This window comes from Elaeis guineensis, chromosome 7 (assembly GCF_000442705.2).
Source record: "Elaeis guineensis isolate ETL-2024a chromosome 7, EG11, whole genome shotgun sequence".
Classification (NCBI taxonomy): Eukaryota; Viridiplantae; Streptophyta; class Magnoliopsida; order Arecales; family Arecaceae; genus Elaeis; species Elaeis guineensis.
The window spans coordinates 95,133,992-95,155,487 of record NC_025999.2 but is presented as its reverse complement, the minus strand read 5'-3'; the positions used below and the strand labels follow the sequence as shown (position 1 = coordinate 95,155,487).

Genomic DNA, 21,496 nt, shown 5'->3' with positions numbered 1-21,496 from the left:
AGTTGACAGGCACGATGATCAGAAGCTTGCAGGCTGGAAACGGAATCCCAAATGAAATTGAATCAATTGATTTTGCCAAATGGTAGCTGGATTAATACTGTGTTGTTGCAATCTCTTTTTTCTGCTGAGATGATGACTAAAATTCAAAGCATTCCTATTGCTTATGCCAATTGGTCTTGGTTTTCCACCCTCTCTCCTCATGTATCAGTTAAAGGATATTGTGCCTTTGCTTACTGTGGAAACCTTGGAGAGTGGTAATGTGCGCTACAACTGGCATTGGAAACTCTAAAGTGCCTCATGAGAGTTAAATTTTTCTGCTGGAAACTTGTCTTTAACAAGCTTCCCACTAAATCCTTACTTTTTTATCGGGCAATTCTTCCCTTAAATATGAATCCATGTGATCTTTGTGAGAATCAACAAGAGGATACTAATCATGCAATCTTTTCCTGCCCGTTTGCTATCTCCTGTTGGAGAATATTGGCAGCTCTGTGTCGCCAGCCCGCCCAATTATCCTCATACTTTGCAAGATTTTATCCAAATTTTATCTACTCGTACAATGGATGATACTGTCAAATCATTGTTTGTCTGCCTAGCCTGCAATATCTGGTCAAACAGAAATGCAAGAGTGTTTCAAAGTAATAGTTTTTATCCTCATGACTTGTGTAGAAAGACGTTTGTTATGGCATTGGATTCCCTTTCTAACAGTGGGAATTCAGTTGAAACTCAAACAAGGATCTGGGGTTGTCTTAATCCCACCCAACTGAGGGGTTCTCCCTCTATAATAGTTGCTTGGCAGCCCCCACCCCTCAGAGTTTACAAACTGAATTTTGATGGAGCTGTTACCTCTCATGCTGCAGCGGCAGCTCTTATTATTAGAGACCATAATGAAAAAATGGTTAAGGCTGCAGGTAAGATTTTACTTCATTGCCCGGTGACCATTGCAGAATTAATAGGGGCTTGGATGGGCTTTCATGAGGCTACTGTCAATCTAAATATTCAGAGCCTTTATATTGAAGGGGACTCACAGGTAGTGATTCAATGGATATCCCAGACCCACTCTTCAGAACCTGACTTAATGCTATATATCAAATGTTAGGATTTGACATCTCGAGATTTGATCCATATTGAGCCCACAGCGAGATTCGCGGAGAAAAACGGAGTCCAACGAGATCAAAATCATCCCAAACGGAATTCGGATGGAGGAGATACCAGCTTTTTAAATTGGCACGAGATTCGTGATGGTGGAGGACCACCGACGGCGGGCCAGCGGAGCGCGGTCCAAGCAGGGCCAATGTGCGGGGCGCGCAGCCCAGGCAGGCACACGGCCCAGGCGAGCGTGCGGCCCAGCCCACGTGCGAGCCCGCGGGGCGTGGCTCGGGCCCAGGCCCGTGCGCAGGGCCGGCCCATGCCCAGGCGCCGCTGGGCCTGGTTTTCCCGGTCCACCGTGGACCGGGCGATCCACGGCCGGATCTGTAGATCGTCTGGGTGTTTCTCACGGTCCACGATACTATTTCGTAGACCGAAGCATGATCGGACGGCGTGGGTGGCTCCCGATCTTGATCCGACAGTCCAAAGGGTTATTTGACTTTGTTTAGGACTCCTAATCCCTCTCTAATTAGGTTTAAGCCTTTTAAATAGGGCTTGATCGATGAAACAGAGTGTGTGGTCTAATTTTTTACTGTGGACGAGTTGTACGGAACCCGAGAGAAGAGAGAGACCAAGTTGCTGAGGAGAAGGAGCAGGAAGCTCCTGGACAGCGGACGCTAGTCGCTTCAGGGGTTCAGGGGGGTCTTCCAAGAGAGAGAGCTTTTGTGAGGAAAACTTTTAGTGAGAGAGAAATTGGATGTATGAGGGTTGAGGGTGAGATCTCCTCTTGTAAATTTTTTTTTCATAGTGAAGTTTGCATGCCCCATGGAGGTGAGCCATTTTGTGGCTGATCCACGTATTTTGATTATTTTTGTTTTATTTCTTCTTTCTTCCTGCTGCATCACGTGGTACTGAAAAGGTCCTAGGAGGTGGTGTCCTGGCCAGACATCCACCCAACAAGTGGTATCAGAGTGAGGTGGTACAAAGACGCAGATTGCAACAGTGGTGAGCAAGACTGAAGATGGAGAAGACATGATCAATCAAGATAGAGATCAACAAGTTTGATGGAAAGAACAATTTTTTCTTGTGGCAAGCAAGGGTGAAGGACGTGCTCATCCAACAGGGGTTGATCGATGCTCTCTTGTACGAGAAGAAGCCAACCACCATGGAGGTGCGAGATTGAAAACGGCTACAGATGCAGACGATGAGTACCATCTGCATATACCTGGCAGATAAGGTGGTGATCCATGTGCTGAGCGAGACTTCTCCGATGGTACTGTGGTCGAAGCTCGAGGAGTTGTACATGGTGAAGTCTCTCACCAATACTCTTTTTCTCTGGAGGCAGTTTTACCAGCTGCGGATGGCTGAGGGATAGAGCATGCAAGAGTATCTCAGTTAATTCCAGATGATCCTCACCGACCTCCTCAGCATTGGCGAGAATGTTGAGAAGAAGACCAGGGTGCTGATTTTGCTAGCGTCACTTCTCCCTTCGTATGAGTCTTTGGTGACTGCTCTTTTAATGGAAAAGAGCACTATCAAGATGGACGAGATCACTACGGTGATACTCCAGAACGAGATTCTCAGGAGGGAGAATCTGGCTTCGAGCTCAGATGGTGGTAGCTCAGTCTTGGTGGCTTCTGGAGGAGCAGGAGGCGGTAGACGGAGCGATAGGAGATCGCGACAAGAGCGGTCCAAGTCCAGGAAGGACTTGAGCAAAACTAGGTATTATCGATGTGAGAAGTTGGGGCATTTAGTCAGAGATTGCCCTCAACTCAAAAATCGAACGATGGCTGCTGTGGCGACGGCCGACAGCGATTCAGATGGAGATGTCTTGAAAATATCTGACGAGATATCTACTTCTTTCCAGTAGTGGATATTAGATTCTACATGCCCCTATCATGTATGTTACAAAGAGGAGCAGTTTGACTCCCTGGAGAACAGTAAGGGCACTGTATATCTGTCGGATGGATCGAGCTGTACGATCAGAGGTATTGGAACGGTCAGCTGGAGGATACATGATGGTGCAGTAAGGAGATTGGGGAAGGTCCGATACATACCCAATTTCAGGTAGAATCTTATCTCACTTAGCAGACTGAATTTGAGAGGCTACAGGATGGTAGCTGGTGGAGGAATTCTGAGGGTGCTACGTGGCGATAGGATTGTGCTGGAGGGAAAGAAGGGGAGGAGAGGATATTATTATTTGGCAGGGAGCCCAGTGCGAGGTAGAGCTTCGAGAGCCAAGTGGAGCTCAGAGCGAGGTGGAGCTTCAGGTGGAGGTGGATCGGGCACGAGACGGGAGATTTAGGAGGATGAGAGGTGACGTCGCAAGGTGAGATTCCTATTGCCGCAGGACGATGCCTCGAGTAAGTCTCAGGTCAGGAGGAGCACAGCATACGATGGAGATGGGATTGAGCGGCCTGGCTCGACTCCCATGTTTGTCCATCCATGATCAGCAGGTGATTGTCCCAGGACATGGAGGCGAGGATATTCAGAATCTCTCGGAGTTAGGAGGAGGCCAAATATCGAATCAAGGTGGAGATTGTTAGAATTTGATGTTTCGAGATTCGATCCATATTGAGCCCACAGTGAGGTTCGCAGCGAAAAATGAAGTCCAACAAGATCAAGATCATCCCAAACGGAGCTCGGATAGAGGAGATACGAGTTTTTGAAGTTGGCACGAGATTCGAAGTGACGGAGGACCACCGGCAGCCGACGGTGGGCCGACGAAGTGGTGGCGGCGCAGTCACAGGCGGCGGAGTGCGGCCCAAGCGGGGCCAACGCGCAGGGCGCGCGACCCAGGCAGGCGCGCGGCCCAGCCCACGCGCAGGCCCGCGGGGCGCTACCCCGGCTCAGGCGCCCGGCGCGGGTGCGGCCCAGGCCCGCGTGCGCGGGCCGGCCCAGGTGCCGCTGGGTCTGGTTTTCCTGATCCACCGTGGACCGGACGGTCCACGGCTGGGTTTGTGGACCACTTGGGCATTTCCCAAGCATTTCTCGCGGTACACGACACTATTCCGTAGACTGGAGCACGATCGGACGGCGTGGGTGGCTTCCGATCTTGATCCCACGGTTCAGGGGGTTATTTGGTTTTGTTTAGGACTCATAATCCCTCTCTAATTTGGTTTAAGCCCTTTAAATAGGGCCTGATCGGTGAAACAGAGTGTGTGGTCTAGTTTTCTGCTGTGGACGAGCCGTATGGAACCCGAGAGAAGAGAGAGAGACCAAGTCGCTGAGAGAGAAAGAGCAGGAGGCTCCTGGACAGCAGACGCCGGTCGTTTCAGGGGTTCAGAGGGTCTTCCAAGAGAGAGAGCTTTTGTGAGAAAAATTTCTAGTGAGAGAGAAATTGGGTGTATGAGGGTTAAGGGTGAGATCTCTTTTATAAAATTTCTTTTTCATAATGAAGTTTGCATGTCCTGTAGAGGCGAATCTTTTTGTGGCTGATTCACGTATTTTGATTATTTTTATTTTATTTTATTTTTTTTTCTTACTGTATCATATGGTACTGAAAAGAATCTGAAAGATGATACTCTGGTCAAACATCCACCCAACATCTAATATGTCTCTTGCTTCTTATCTGAATGGAAGATACTCTGGCATGGTCAGAACATGGGCAATCGGAATACAATTGGGCGCTTTGGTTCTTTTTTTTTTTTTTTGGTATATCTTCTCTGTTTCTAAGGTGGCTGTTCAATCCTATTTATGAAAAGACTCCGTCGAAGTTTTACAGGGAGGGTGTGCCTGCCCTGGTTCTGCTGTACATTTTGTTCAAGTTTTTCCCTTCAATGTACAGCTCTTCTAACTCAACGGCGGGGAGTATTATTTTTACCATGACCTGGGGAGGCTGTATAGCTACAACTGTCATGATCATATTCAGCATACGGGGATTTTTTGTTGCAATGATAGAACTTGGCTCTTCCTTGCATCAAGTTGGGGTTCATACAGACCTATATTTCTTTGGCTTTCAATCCTGTTGTTGGCATTTTGTCTATATTCAAACTTTTGTTATTTATATTCGGAGAACTGGAACTGTATTATTTTTGGGTCGGTTGTACTTCGGTATTCCTTTTGTACTTAGGTATCTGCTCTGCCAGTATAAACATTGTAAATATGTCCTTTTACTAATATAGCCTTTTTATAAACGTTTACCAGTATAAACGTTTTTTAAAAAAAAAGAATGCATGTGTTGTACGTTAGCCAATTATTCTCCGGGCTCCAAGTTATTCGGTCACCCGAGACCATTTCTGCTAACAGAAGTTATTGACTATCTGCGTTGGGACCGATAATGAGAAATAATTTGGGCTATCTTACACATTATACATTTAAAATAGTTCATAAGTAATCCAGCTGTGACTGTACCTCGCAATTAATTCAATAGGTGGTCGCCCCATAAGCTGTCAATAAAACCATCCTGTAATTATAAAGAGGTCAATATTTCTACATAATTAGACTAAAAATTTCATCAAATTTAGGAATTATGCTGGTGCTGTATCGACCAAACTCTATTCAACTCAAATCTTATACGAAGAGAAAAATTAAAGAGCCACTCAACAGCTCTTTTTCTTTACATGTAAGTTCATGAAAGGATTGCATGTTAAAATTTTCTTTAAAAATTTGGAGAAGCACTTATTGGCACGTGTTCGAGTATTTTTATGTCACACATGCATGGTTCTAGTAGACTAGTGATATATTTACATATGTTTCTCATGCTTAAAAGCATACACCCCACTAAAAAAAAAAAAGAAAAAGGGTTTCCCATTTCCTCTCTCTTGATGATAGCACCATAATTTTAGCAAAGCTAATCATGGACTGGACTTGGGCATATAAAATATCAAATTTTAAATAGATTCAGCCCGAAGTTAATTTAACTGAAAATGAATATAGTTTAGCTCCAGACCTACCCTATGATCAGCTCTGAACTTTATGTAGAGGAGAATGAGAGAGTTCATGGAGAGAAACAATGAGCACACTCTCCTAAAAATGCATAATTGACAAATTTTAAAGATAAATAAATAAGCAACATCTTTAATTAATCCGATCTCACCCATATTTCCTATCGTATGCATGCTTCGACATGTCCAACGCTGTCACAAACAATGCGAACCTAGAGGAATAACAACAAGAATGTATAGATGGCAACCAAGAAATGTCCATAACAAATGTTGTTGACCGTGCCTACTCCTTAAGATTACCATTATTTCATCTTATACATCAAGTCTAACTTCAGGTTACTAATCAGCTACGTATAGAAACTCCATACTACCTTAATAATAATTAGCACAAACTTATCAGAAGTTGTGAAATATACTAAGGTACTTACCAAGTCTACATAACAAAACTCCCTCACCACCTTAATTAGCACAAACTTCTCAAAAATCATGAAATCTACTACCAAACCCTTCTCCATCGCAGCCCCTTTCTCTTAATACAAATGACTTCTCTGCAGCTTCTTCTCCACCCACAATGGCGACAGCACCGGGCTCATCTCAAACACCACTTCCTTCCCCTCCCCTTCCCCCTCCTCTTCCATCCCCTCCTCCCCCTCCCTCTCCTTCCCCACCACCTTTATCCTCCACACTTTCACCATCCTGTCCAAGCTCGCACTGTAAAGCAGCAACCCTACCCCTTCCCTCTCCACCTCCAAGCTCACCGCCAGGCACCGCACCGGCCCCCGGTGCCCCTCGATCACTGCCAAGCACGTGTGAAACCCAGTCCCCTCCTCCCTCCTCCACACCCTTATCGTGGTGTCCTCCGACCCACTCAGCACCACCCTCTCCACCGCCGCCAGGCACAGCACGGCGAATCGGTGCCCCTGGAGGAATCCCCCATGGTTGTACCGCCCCGACGCCGCCTCCTTCTCCCATACGTTCACATACCCGTCCGACGACCCCGAGTAGAGGAAGCAAGAACTACTCGAATGGCTCAACGCCAACGTGTTCACCGGCGACGTCTGGAACCTTAGAACCACCGTCAAAGCGTGCGAGCTATCTCCGTAGACCCTCCTCCATATCTTGACAGAACCATCCGTCGAGGAGGTGAACAAACACCCATCCTCCTGGTTGACCAGCATCGCGCTAACCTGCCCCTCGTGGGCGACGAACGAGTCAACGCAGGCTTTCTCGGTCAACCTCCATACCTTGACCGTGCGGTCCCACGAGCCGGTGTAGAGGAGGCCCTCGGCGTGGTGGCAGGCGAGGCAGGAGATGGTGTCGCGGTGCTGGTTGAACTTCTTCCGGTGGAAAGGGAGGAAGCTGGGAGTACGGGGCGGGAGCGTGGCGAGCTTCTTGGACTGGAGCCGGTCCGGGCCGGCGACGAAGACGGACCAGACCCGGACGCGGTGGTCCTTATGGGAGGTGAAGAGAGTGCCGCCATGCGCCAGGATGGCCCGGATCCGGCCGTGGTGGGTCCGGATGTAGCCCCGGTCGGTGCAGTCTGGCTGGCACCAGACCCGAATCCGGTCGCTGTCCGAGCCCGTGAAGACCACGCCGCGGGAGATGGCGATGGAGTAGACGTTGCCGTCCTGGCGCTGGAGGGAGGCGATGCAGTGGTAGAGCAGCGACGGCGATGGCGAGCGGCGGATCGGGGAGAGAGTCCAGGGGGAGCCGCCAGGGCTCGAGGGGGAGAGCGAGGCCACGGTGGCCGACGAAGGCCGCGAGAGGCTAAGCCGGGGCTCGGAGTCTTTGTTGGAGTGGTGGTGGTGGTGGTGGCTGGTTGGCGATGGAGGAGCCCTTTGATCTTCTTCCAAGAAGCTCCAGAAGGTCTTCCGGCCATACAACTCCATGGAATGTGGGTTGGGGAATGGTATGTTCTCAGAAGTATAGACCTGTTTGCAGCGTGGGTTTTGGGATTTGTAGGACTGCGTTGGTTAGTGAGTTAAAGGGCCAATAAAGGTGTGAAAGGAATGGATGGAGATGGAGATCGTTCTCTCCAATAAAGGTGCATACTATGTTCCTGTATCTCAATCACTGCTACTGTACCTCAATCACTGCACTGTCGGTTACGGCAATTGATGGCTTTTAGACGTAGAAAGATCCATGGAGATCGCTCAAATCTAGGTGGTAGCAACGGGAATGGCAAGAGGTTCTTGTAGGGGCTTGGGGGAGGTCACCGGCTTCCGATCCGGGCGGGGGTTGGAGTTATCACCACCGCTGCCAAACCGGTGGATTGAGAGGGCGCCCATAGTGGAGAGCCCACCTAGAAGCGTCGCCGGAAGTGGAAGTTTGAGTTAAGGGTCCATTTTGTTGGTTTTATACCTGGCATGAGAAAGAAATCCCATTCCAGGTTATCATATTTTTTTATGAAAAATCCAAAAAAAAGATGGTAGAAAAAAATAACGAACCTTATATTTATTTTTTTGGAAAGATAAATTAAAATAAATATCATGAAAGGTTGATATTTGATAAATTCTGAATGATAGTATTGCTGTAAGACTTTGAAGGTAAGGTTGGTGTTGAATCGAGCTGGAGAGCTGAGAGTTACGCCGACTTGAACCGCGAGCAAAATTTACAAAAAAAATCCCAAAAATATAGGGTGCCCTCCGATTTAGGATCCTCCGATGCTTAAGTCAACCAGGGCCTTGAGAACAGATAACGAAAATGGAGAAGTAGAAAGCAAGTGAGAGTTTGAGTGGAGAAAATAGAGAGAACTCTGATTTTCTTTGAGGATTTTAGCAGAGTTTTATCTCTGTTCACTCAAACTTGACTTAGACTTACTTTCCGGAGAGCACCATATCTTCCTTTTATAGAGAGAGCTTACTTAGGCCTTAAGAAAAGGTTGTTAGGCCGTTGGAGATCTGTTAGGCTTGTTAGAGATCTGTTAGGTTATTTGAGATCTGTTAGGCCGTTTGATTGTTATAACATAATAGCCAGCTGTGCAGAGATTATAGGGCGGCTGCCCATATGGTAAATAGACTGAAATATTATTGACAGACAGTTATGGCTGAGCTAGATGACAGCTGTTAGATAACTGTACGTAGATGAATGGCACATCGGTAAAAGACCGATGTGGGACAACTGATATTAGTAATTATCTGAATTGGGCATCATGCCTTTGGTGTCGATAATCAGGTCAGTCAAAAACCGACGTAAGTTGATTTGGTTGAGGGAGATTGGTTGATAACCGAGATGAGTGTCCTGCTTACTAGCAGTTTTGGATAACCGACTTAGCAGATAATACTGAAAAGTCAGGTCAGCTAGAGGCCGATATAACATAAAAGAACAGGTACTTCAGATAATAATTTGCTGCCATGTGTCTAGAGGATGATGAGATCGATTTTCTGATAACCTCGACCTTCTGATCGGCCTCCTGATGATCTCAGCCTTCCGACGAGGTTGGCTGTCAGTTTGCTGATGAGGTCGGTCTTTAGCTGTTTGAATGAAATCAGTCTACTAATGAGGTCGGCCTTCTGATGACCTCGATCTTTAGATGAGGTTGGCCTTCTAATAAGATCGGCCTCCTGATGAGCTTTACAGTTGAGCCTTACATTGATATTTTTGTTAATTCGAGAACTTTTGAGTATGAATTTCGAGGACATCAGCTGAGGTGGTAAGATCCCACAACATTTGCTCCCCACTTCTGAATTCGAAGAGGTCACTTCGGATGAAAGAAGTAGTCTAAGAAAAAAGTTTTCAGCTTATCCGAGGTGGCAAATCTGTGCCATTTGATTCTTCAAGTGAACTATTGCATCCTTTCACTTGAGCTCGAAGTGGGTAGATCGAATCTTTTGTATATCTGATAAGATTTCTATCTTTGGTATCTCATTTTCTTCCTTTTTAAGGGCATGTTGTTTGAGAATTTAAGCCAGAACTTGTTAAGTTGATATTTTGTGAGGTCTAACCCGAAAATCGAATATCTCATTTTTTTATTTTGGTCCTTTTGGAACTTTGGTCCAATTGGGACTTCAGATTTTTGTGAGATCCAATCCGAAGATCGGATATCTCATTTTTTATCTTCATCCTTTCGAAACTTTGGTCCAATCGAAACTTCAGATCTTTGTGAGGTCCAATCCAGAGATTGGATATCTTATTTTTTATTTTGATCCTTTAGAGACTTAAGCTTAATTTGAAGATCGACTTTTTATCTTGGTCCTTTTAAGACTTTAGCTCGATCCAGAGATTGGCCTTTCTTCTTGATCCTTTGGGGCTTAAGCTCGATCTAGAGATTGACTTTTCTTCTTAACCCTTGAGGACTTAAGCTCGATCCAAAAATCAGCTTTTCTTCTTAGCTCTTTGGGGCTTAAGCTCAATCTGAAGATCGACTTTTCATCTTGGTCCTTTGGGGCTTAAGCTCGATCCAATGATTAGCTTTTCTTCTTGATCATTTGAGCCTTAAGCTCGATTCAGAGATTGACTTTTCATCTTGATCCTTTGGAGCTTAAACTCAATCCGAAGATCGACTTTTTATTTTGATCCTTTGGAGCTTAAGCTCGATTCGAAGATCGACTTTTCATCTTAGTCCGTTCAGACTTAAGCTCGATCTGGAGATTGATTTTTTTTCTTGGCCCTTTGGGGCTTAAGCTCGATTCAGAGATCAGCTTTTCATCTTAGTCCTTTGAAGCTCGATCCGAAGATCAATTTTTTATCTTGATCCATTCAGACTTAAACTCGATCCGAAGATCAACTTTTTTAATAAGGTCAACCTCCTGATGAGGTCGATTTTTTGATGATTTCAGTCTCCTGATGAGGATAGCTTTTCGATGAGCTCGACTTTCTTATGAGCCCTTCTGATAAGCTCTACTTTTTGGTGAGGTCGGCCTTTAGATGAGATCGATCTTTTGATGATCTCAACCTTTTGATGAGGATAACTTTCTGATGAGCTTGGCTTTCTTATGAGGTTAGCCTTCTGATGAGCTCTATCTTTTGATGAGCTCGACCTCCTCATGATCTCAGCCTCTTAAGAGGTCGGCTATTTTGATGAGGTCGGCCAATCTATTCTTGCTCAGTTCTTCAGGTGAAATTGCTGCATCCCTTCAGACAAATTTTTAGTATAGATTGCTAATGTATATTTGTCGATGATTTCTACCTCGAATCTTATCGAGGGTTTTTAGGTGACCATGGCTGTAGCAAGCTGGAAGATAGCTGTCAGATAATCGTTTGTATTTTGGGATCATATCAATTCGGAACCAATGTCCCATATAAGGCAGGGCAGATAGCCGAACTAATCATAATACTTCATCAGGAGTGAATTCAGGTTAGCTCAAATTGGTGTTTAGTTGAGTGAAGTTGAAGCAGATCGATGTTCAACTGATCTGATCTAGAAGTAGACTTTGATCAATATAATTCTCAGATGATTCTCTCTGATATTGCCACGTGCCAGAGATGGCTTTCTAAGAGATCGACTTTCTCTACTTCGAATCCTGTCAGAGATGGCTTTGGATCTTGTAGGTGATTTTTGGACGACCTCAGATCTTATGAAGATCAATTTCTTCCATCTCAGATCTTATCGAGCTGACCTCAGATCTTGTTAAAAAAATTTTTTAAATATATGCACACACACAGATATATATATATATATATATATATATATATATATATATATATGTATATGTATATGTATATGTATATGTATGTATGTATGCATGTATATATATATGTATGTATGTATGTATGTATATATGTGTGTGTGTATTGGTCTGTCCAACCTCACATAGCCCGATCTGAGTTTAACTGTCCTATATAGGACTTAGATAATTATATTTATAATGAACTATTGTGGTCAAGGGGTTAGATGGCTTTGATGATTGGATTAATTCTGCTTCCATGTATATGAGGTATTGTCTGTTCTAGCTCATGACCATCCTTTGGCTTTAGTAAGCCTTGGGCTCCAGTAAGCCTTCGTCATTTGAAGCTTCACGATTTTACTCTTTATGGAGAGTTAGAAAGTTTAAATCCATATTAGCCATACTTTCTCTTAACTCATAACTGATGTGGGACTAAAGATGCCGTCTCCTTATAACATGAACATTATCTGACCTCGATTAGGTCAATCATGAAGCTGATGTAGCTTAATATAATACATAAACCTCAAAAAATGATATGACCATAAGAATTAGATCGATTAATTGAGGACAAACCAATCTTAATAAATTAAATGTAATAGATATTTAAGAAATACCTCTGTCCGATGTCATTATGGGTAGATTGGATCTCCCATATATTAAATGAGTTTCATCTTGAGATGTTTCATCTCCTTCTGTTTCAAAAGTATATTGTCTTAAAATCTCAAATCGAAATTTGAGTTTTCTCAAACAGATATCTCATTTGGATAGATTTTCTTATTCTTATTTGATCAGATTTCATGACCTCATTTAGACAAAAAATGCTTCAACTTAATTGTAGAGATTTGATCTCCTATGGATAAGAATTAAGATATTGAAAAAAAATTTACTGAAGGCTCATTATCAGTGCATTGTCTTTTAGAAGAAGAACTTTCATCTGCCCTCCAATCTTCATCAAGGTTTGACATTATGTTGATGATCTCAATAGTAGGCAGATTATGATGGATTGATCGCTGATTATGTTGAGACAGAGTTTCTTGAGGAACTGCTGCCTCTAGTTGTTACTTCGTGGTATATTGAAGTGGAGGTGAAATACCATATGAATTGTCGATCTAAATCTTCATCAGCTTCTTCTCAAGATCTTGGATCTTTTGTCCAAGACCTTCTTTCAAATTTATCTTTTCGCTTGAAGCAGATGATTCTGCCCTCCAAGATTGATCAGTAAGATCCAGAGATGATTGTAAGAAGGATTATGAGGGGCTGGTTTATGAGATTGGTGAGATTGAACCATTCGAGGAGTTAGTTCTCGCTGTTGCTGCTCAGTATTATGCTGGAGCTGTTGTACCATCGCAGTGAGGGCTTGAACTTACTGGATAAGAAGACTGAATTGCTGTGAATCAACAGCAACTGACGGTTGTGTAATCTCCTGAGTATCTTCAGGAGAAGAGGAGGCTGGCAGAGAAGAAATTGGTGCTTTCTTGTTCACCATTTTCTACTAAAAGTTTTCAGATGTCTTTTCTTTAGCATCAATCTGTTGCTGCAAGACTCCGAAGATGAGATCGGTGCTAAACTGAGTTAAAGAGCTCAGAATTGTGCCGACGTGAACCACAGGCAAAATCTGTAAAAGAAGTCCCAAAATCATGGGGTGCCCTCCGATGTAGGACTCTCTGATGCTTAAGTTAGCCGAAACCTTGAGAACAAATAGTGAAAATAGAGAAATAGAAAGTAAGAAGTGAGAGTTTAATAGAGAAAAGTGGAGAGAACTTTAATTTTCTTTAAGGATTTTAGCAAAATTTTGTCTCTATTCACTCAGACTTGACTTGGACTTACTTTTCAAAGAGCATCTTGTCTCCCTTTTATAAAAGGACTTGCTTAGGCCTTAAGAAAAGGCTGTTAGGCCGTTGGAGATCTGTTAGGCCATTAAAGATTTGTTAAGCTTGTTAGACCGTTGGAAATCTGTTAGGTCTTTAGAGATTTATTAGACTGTTTGAGATATGTTAGGTCGTTTTGTTGTTGTAACAGGATGGCCAACTGTGCAGAGATCGTAAGGCGACTGCCCATATGGCAAATGGGCTGAAATACAACTGAAAGATAGTTACGGCTAAGCTGGATAATAGTTGTCAGATAATCATATGTAGATGTAGTAGCACATCGGTAAAAGACCGATGTGGGATAGCTAATATCAAGAATTATCTGAACTGCGCATTATGCCTTTGGTATCGATAATCAGGTCGGTCAGAAACCGACGTAAGCTGATTTGGTTAAGGAAGATCGACAGATAATCGAGGTGAGTGTCCTGCTTACTAATAGTTCTGGATAACCAACTTAGCAAATAATACTGAAGAGTCAGGTCGGTTAGAGGTCGATGTAACATGAGAGAACAGGCACTTCAGATAACAATCTGCTGCTACATGACCAAAAAATGATGAGGTCGGCTTTCTAATGATCTTGGCCTTCTGATCAACCTTCTGATGATCTCAACCTTCCGATGAGGTCGACTGCCAGCTTGCTGATGAGGTCGGCCTCCTGATGAGGTCGACCTTCAGCTTTATGATGAGATCGGCTACTGATGAGGTCGGCCTTCTAATAACCTCGATCTTTTAATGAGGTCAGCCTCCTGATGAGCTCCACAGTCGAGCCTTACATCGATATTCTTGTTAATATGAGAACTCCTGAGTATGAGTCCCGAAGATATCAGCTGAGGTGATAAGATTCTACAATATAGTAATCCATACTAGATAAAAAATATCTCCAATAATGAGATATTGATGATAATAAAAATATTAATAATAATAAAATTTAATAAATAATATATATATATATATATATAATTATTAAATTGATTTTGATATCTTCTTATATTTTCAACTAATAAAATAATTTTATAAAAAAATTAAGATATAAATGATGTTATTCAAAATATGTGATTATAATCATTATATAAAATTATTCTGATATTAAAAATTTATTTTATATTAATAAATATATTTATAAATTTTATTATATTTTTATATATAATTATTTTTAATTTTTTTTGTTGTATCATTTTTTTTTTCGATCGAACAGATCGTAAGAGATGCAGTCGTGCTAGTCCTTCCGGCGCTGCTGAATTAATACGGCAGCTTGGGGATCTTTCTGGATCCATGCGTACGTGCGTACATGTCAGTGTTTCATTGATGCTTTCAATGGATTGTAAAGAGGTATAAATGTTAGACGTGGAAAAACAGCAATACAGCTTCAAGGGAGGTAAAGTGGTGTCATCAAAATGATGGATGGATGTGCAGTATTTACTATTTAGCAATGTGTGTGATGCTGCGGTAAATATTTCTATTTAGTAATGTGTGTGATGCTGCAGTAAATATCGCTATTGCGTTTCCCGCCAATCTGAAAGTTTCCAGGAAATTTCTTCCCATCCCCGGAGGGTCTTCGGACTGTCCAAATTAACCATGGTTTGGGATACTTCCCATTCTAATACTACTTAACAAGTGGATTGGTATGACTGGCGCATCAAAAGGAATTAATGGTGGATGCAACTTTTGAATGTCTACGAGGCATTCCATTCAGATTTTTTTTTTTCTTTAGGTAGCGAGTCAAGCTCTGCCCTTCGTAGCCGTGTTCTAGGAATTCCTACAACTTGAGTTATCGAGGATTTCAACGTTATTCTTGATCCAAATTTGTTAAGAAAATGGCTCTCTTCAAAATTGTTCCCCCGGATAACACACCAGCAGAATTCTCAGAGACCCAAATGAAAAATCTCTCTAGGGCCAGATTATAAGATTACTACCATTCTATACACGATTTTTATATGTCATCGTCTGTTTTCCAATTTTTATCTGCAAATTAATCTGGACTTTCTCCGATAGAAGCTGGCGGGGTGCAGAAAACTATTACACAGCCGCACATATAAGGTTTATCGGTGTGGTGTCCACATTTGGAGTACTTTCCAGTTCCTTCTTGCTCTCTAGTTTTGCAAGACGTAGGAACTCCCCAAATTAACATTTTAAGTGTAGGCACCTTCCTGTTAGGGATCCATTAACCAACAGGGAGAGAGATTAATCAGTGGGCACTTAGGATGCATGCATGCGAGAGTGTTTTGCAAGAAACACAAAATCTAAAGATCGGGGATGCACTGGCATATAAGATCGATCAGGTTGACCAATGAAATGTGAGTGATTAGACTGAACAGATTCAGTGCCTTCGTAAAAGGATTTTTTAATTCATTAGGGAGAGCAATATAATGGCGAGAAGGTGCGATGAATGAACACAAAAGGGAAAAGATTAGTTTAAAGAATAATTGAGAATCATTGTAACCTAAATCTCCAAGGCAGATCGATGCACAAGGTTGAAAAGGAAATTTGTAACAATTCAATATCTCATCCAAAAAAATTAGTTATAAGATATTATTTGAATTTTTTGGTCCCATATAAATACTCAAGATCTCTCGAGCAAATAATTTTTTTGGATAATTAAGTTTTTATTACAAAACTAAGCTATGAGAGACAATCTATCTTGAGAGATGCTTAATGTTGAAACAAGAACGTATAGTTGTTGTGGTTGAATTTGTGAGAGACCAAGAAAGTTCTTCCTCTCCTATTTTTATCTTAATTCATGGAGCTATTTGAAAATTGCTTCAAACCATCCCAAAATGCTGTGAATTGCTCTTGGATACTATCAAGAAAAACTACCAGAAACTACTTTGCTGGGCATCGATGTTGTATAGTTGAATTACCATGTCATCACTAACATAGTAACATACATGTCATCACTTACGTGGAAGAAAGTTAATTTTGAAAGTAAACATATACCCTCTATTTTTGGTGATTAGAGGCCTTATAGCGGGAGGGGAATAATTAAGGTGGCAGGCTGGCTTGCTGGCGGAAGAGGAATAATGTTAGGAATAGTAGCTTTTCATTCCTTTCCTTCAGTTTGCTTATGTTCTTTCTTGGTTTCTGAGTTTGATTGTTTTAGTATTGTTTTTCTTCTTTTTTTTTTTTTTTTGATAAGAACATGTATTGGACTCCTCTTGCTGGAAAGTTGTAAATTTATTATTATTTCCTTTTTGATCAAATGTAATATTTGATTAGATTAATAAAATGCACTTATTAGAAGAATTAAACCTAATTAGAAAAATATCTAATTAAGATTCAGGGATATTGTTCCTTAGCATATTCTTGTTATTCCTTGTCTATATTTAGGTCTACATTTCTATATTTATAAGCCCTTTGTATGCACTCTTGAAATATAGAAAAATAAAAAGAAAATCTCTTCCTCCTCTTTTTCATTATGGTATCAGAGCCCTCAGGTTCTGATCTATTTTTTCGATCATAATTTTTTTTATTCTTTCCCTTTCCCTTTCCTCTTATCCATTTTTTCGATCATTTTCTCTTTCCCTCAGGTTTTGTCTTATTCTTTCCCTCTTATTCTTCTCTTCTCTGCATACAAAACCTTTGTCCCTTCCCTCCGATGCTGATGTCGCCTTCGCCTTCGCCACGACCGTCAATCCACCACCTTCACCCATCCGAAGCCCCTCCGACGTCACCACCTTCACTAGTCTGAAACCCCTCCGACGCCACCACCTTCGCCTTCCCCGCACCCCCTCCATGACGCCGACCGATGCCCTCCTTGAAACCGACCGCATGGAACCGACTGCGGCCAGGTTTGGCAGCGACCACGATGCCCTCCTCGCATCCACTCTCCTCGGCCGTCGTCCTCTCATGCGATCACGACGCCAATGCCGACGTTGACGCCCGCACGGAACCTACCGCGGCCGGCTTCTTCCTTCTTCTTCCTTTCTCGACGTTGCTGCTTCCTTCTTGCCTCTGTTGGCCCCCTTCTCTCTCGCATTCAGCCAGGGCATGCCGCGGCCCACCGCCGACAAGCACCGCTGCCTCCTACCTCCAATCGCTTTTTCAACCCTTCGACGTCCCACCTCCGGATCCTTCGGCAATCCCATGATTCACGAGTGAATGGTCCATAAGGAAGAAAACGTAAGTTCCTTCCCTTAATATATTTTCTTTCTTTATTTTATTTCTTTCTAAAAAAATAATAATAAAAATAAAAACTAATGGAGAAATTTTATGGCTAGATGCTTGGAAGCCTATAGTTAAAGAGTATCTGATGATAGTGTGTTGGTGAGATTATCATACTCTATTTGTGGAAATGGCCAATCCAATTACTATGCAAGATCTTGAAAGTCTACTGGATCAACTTATTACAGTTGCCACTCAATCAGGTGGTTTGTCAAGAGATAGTAGATCGCTGAATACTCTTCCAGTGGCTGTAAGACTTGATGGCCCAGCGACGTATCTGCAATGAGAGAGGAGCACTCGTCTGCTTGTACAAGGATGTGATTTGGAAGGATATCTCATCGGCACAAAGAGAAAACCTGCTAATAATGAGCAAAATATGGCTCAATAGAGAATGGAAAACTCTGTTGTTCTGGTATTTCTTCTTAAAACCATGACACAAAGTGTGGTCAGAAGTGTGCAACTGTTGGAGACTGCACAGGAAGTCTGGGAGATGGTGGCCCAAATATTTTCACAGAAGCAGAATTCCGCTAAAGCATTTGAGATCCATTCTCAATTGCGTTAGCTTCTTCAGGAAACTTTATCTGTCACTGAATATGCCATCGAGTTGAAGTGTCTCTGGTCTGAGACTGATCATTATAGAACTTTTGTTCTACAATGCTCTATCGATGTTGATGGATTTCAGAAATATTTAGATGAAGAACAGATTCAGGACTTTCTATATGGTCTGAATCCAGAATATGAGTCTGTCAGAGTTCAACTTCTCACCAGAGATATGTTATCTAGTTTGGGTCAAGTCTTCTCTACTGTTTTGAGCAAGGAAACACGACGACGAGTGACCTCCGACTTCAGTGGTCCTATAAGATCAGCTCTTACTGTACAGCCACAGCAGATAGGTGAGAAGGTATGTTTTCATTGCAAAAAATCTGGGCACAATAAAGCATTTTGCTGGGATCTCCATGGTCGCCCAAATCAGCCTGGGCGAGGTAGTCGGGGCCGTGGTAGTCGTCGTAATGGTGGAAGAACTAGAGGACAAAATCGTGATCGTGGATCTGTCCAAGCCAATCTTTCTGAAGAGACTGAAGGTGCTGTACACAATTTATCTGCAAAGAAATACCAGACCCTTCGACGAATGATGAAAAAGTATGAATCATTTTCTAACACCACACCCTCTATTCTGCAACAGTCTAGCCACCAGGATGGGTATCTTGAGTCCTTTCTTTTTGCACACTCGAGTACTCCATATAAGTTATCACATGCATTTACTTGCGGAACATCCAACTTCTAGGTAATAGACTCAGGAGAATCCAGTCACATGATAGGGGCATCTAATAGTTTTATTTCATATTCACAATGTTCAGATCAGGATAAAGTCCGAATAGCTGATGGATCCTTTACCTCTGTCTCAAGGAAAGGATCCATTGACTATACTCTTAGTTTAAGATTATCATTAGTATTGTATGTTCCATCCTTTCCTAAAAATTTACTCTCTATTAGCTCTGTAACTAGAGATTTGAATTACTCTATAATTTTTTGGCCTTCTCATTGTTTATTTCAAGAGCTAAAAATGAAGAAGATATTTGGGGGTGGTAGGCTGCACAATGGACTCTATTATCTATCAACTAATGAGAAAAGTATGAACTCTTCTTTGACGGGATATGCATTGTCTGCTAAATATGCCACTTCAGAACTTATGTTACATCATCATAGGCTGGGTCACATTCCTTCTTCTATTCTTAGTTGCTTATTTCTTTCTTTATCAAATAAATGCAACAAAAATCTGTTAGTTTGTGATCATTGTGAGTTGGCTAAACACACCAGGGGAGTGTTTCCTATATCTGGAGTTAAAAGTTTTAAATCTTTTGTTATAATTTAATCTGATGTATGGGGACTATGTAGTACTACTACTCTCATGGGTCATAGGTGGTTTGTTACTTTCATTGATTGTTTCAGTCGAGTAACTTGAGTCTATTTATTGAAGGAAAAGATGAAAGTTTTAAACTGCTTTAAGGAGTTTCATAAACTTGTAGGTACTCAATTTGGTGTCCAAATTAAAATTCTACGTTCTGACAATGGCTCCGAATATATTAATCAGGAGTTTCGTGCGTATCTTCATACTCACAGAATTCTTCATCAGACTACTTGTGTTGATACTCCTGCTCAAAATGAAATTACCGAAAGAAAAAATAGGCACTTATTGGAAGTAGCCCGGTTCTTACTCTTTACCATGTAAGTTCCTAAATTTTTGTGGGATGAGGCTGTCTTAACCGCTGCATACTTGATCAATCGTATGCCTCTAAAGACATTCGGGTTTAAGTCCCCCATACAGTGCTTGAAAGGGTCTACTGATTATGTGGTCACTCTTAGGGTCTTTGGGTGTGTTTGTTTTGCTCGAGATCATAGACCCTCAATAGAAAAACTAGATCCACGAGCATTAAAATGTGTCTTTATCGGTTATCCTGCTACTCAAAAGGGATACAAGTGCTATTATCCCCCTGAGCGGCGAATGCTTGTTACTATAGATGTTACTTTTCGAGAAACTGAAGCTTATTATGGAAGTCATCCATCTAATAATAGGACACCAGAATTACTTCTTTCGGGTGACTCTCTATGCACGCCTGAATATTTTAATGCCCAGGGAGAGTATCATAGTAATGATGTTCAGGGGGAGCCTGGTATTGGGATAGCAGAAGAGTCCAGTGTTCATCCACCAGAAGAGTTCAGTGTGCACTTACCAACTGCCCAGGTGCCTCCCGCTTGAAGCTTCTTCTCCAGAGTCCTCTAACGGTAACATTATTTCTACTACTCCTTCCATTTTTGATCTTAATATTCATATTGCAAAATGGAAGGATACTCACCCAATTGTTCCTCCTGCTCGTTACCATTACGATATAACTAACTATGTTTCATATAAGAATGTGTCTCTATCTTATCAAAGCTTTATAGCTGCATTAAACTCCATCTGTATTTTCAATACCTGACAAAAAGCTATGGCAGAACCTAAATGAAAAGAAGCAATGTTAGAAGAGATGACTACTTTATCCAAAAATCAGACGTGGAATCTGGTCACCCTACCAGCTGGTAAGCATCCTGTGGGGTATAAGTGGGTGTACACTGTAAAGCAAACTCTAGAAGGCAAGGTGGAAAGATACAAAGTTCGACTAGTAGCAAAGGGCTACACTCAAACATATGAGGTAGACTATGATGAAACCTTTGCTCCAATGGCCAAGATGAACTCTGTTCGAACACTAATATCATGTGCTGCTAATTTTGGCTAGGAATTACATCAGTTAAATGTAAAGAATGTATTTCTTCATGGAGATTTTCAGGAGGAAGTATACATGCACATACTATCGGGATTTGAGACCAGAGCAATTACTAAAAAAGTCTACAAGCTAAAGCGCTCACTTTATGGCCTTAAACAGTCTCCTCGGATCTAGTTTGATCGATTCAATCGAACTGTGAAAGGAATGAGATATAGACAGAGTAATGCAGATGATACTTTATTCTATAGGTATTTTAAGAGAAAGAAAACTATACTCTTGGTTTATGTTGATGATATTGTAATAACAGGAGATGACCATCATGAGATTAAACAACTCAAAGAAAAATTGAAGCAAGCATTTGAGGTGAAAGATCTGGGTCCACTAAGATATTTTCTGGGTATAGAAGTTGGACGATCATCCAGAGAGATTTTTCTGTCACAACAAAAGTATGTCCTAGATTTACTTTCTGAGACTGCGATATTGGAGTGTAAGCCTACTGCTATCCCGATAAATCAGAATCATCGGACAGTGATAGATGGTGGAGCTCCTGTTGATCGAGAAAGGTATCAGCAGTTGGTTGAAAGGCTGATATATCTTTTACATAAGAGACCGATATAGTCTATACTATC

General features: G+C 42.1%; 1 protein-coding gene across 1 annotated transcript; it reads right to left on the bottom strand.

Annotated features, from left to right (window-relative positions):
* Positions 1-6,229: 6,229 nt before the first annotated feature.
* Positions 6,230-8,222, bottom strand: LOC105048392 (protein JINGUBANG-like). The gene has a single exon (XM_010927687.4). The coding sequence runs from the start codon at positions 7,859-7,861 to the stop codon at positions 6,503-6,505; it is 1,359 nt and encodes a 452-aa protein (XP_010925989.1). The 5' UTR covers positions 7,862-8,222; the 3' UTR covers positions 6,230-6,502.
* Positions 8,223-21,496: the final 13,274 nt, after the last annotated feature.

Coding starts and splice junctions, on each gene's coding strand:
- LOC105048392 (XM_010927687.4), bottom strand. CDS start 7,861: ATGGAGTTGTATGGCCGGAAGACCTTCTGGAGCTTCTTGGAAGAAGAT.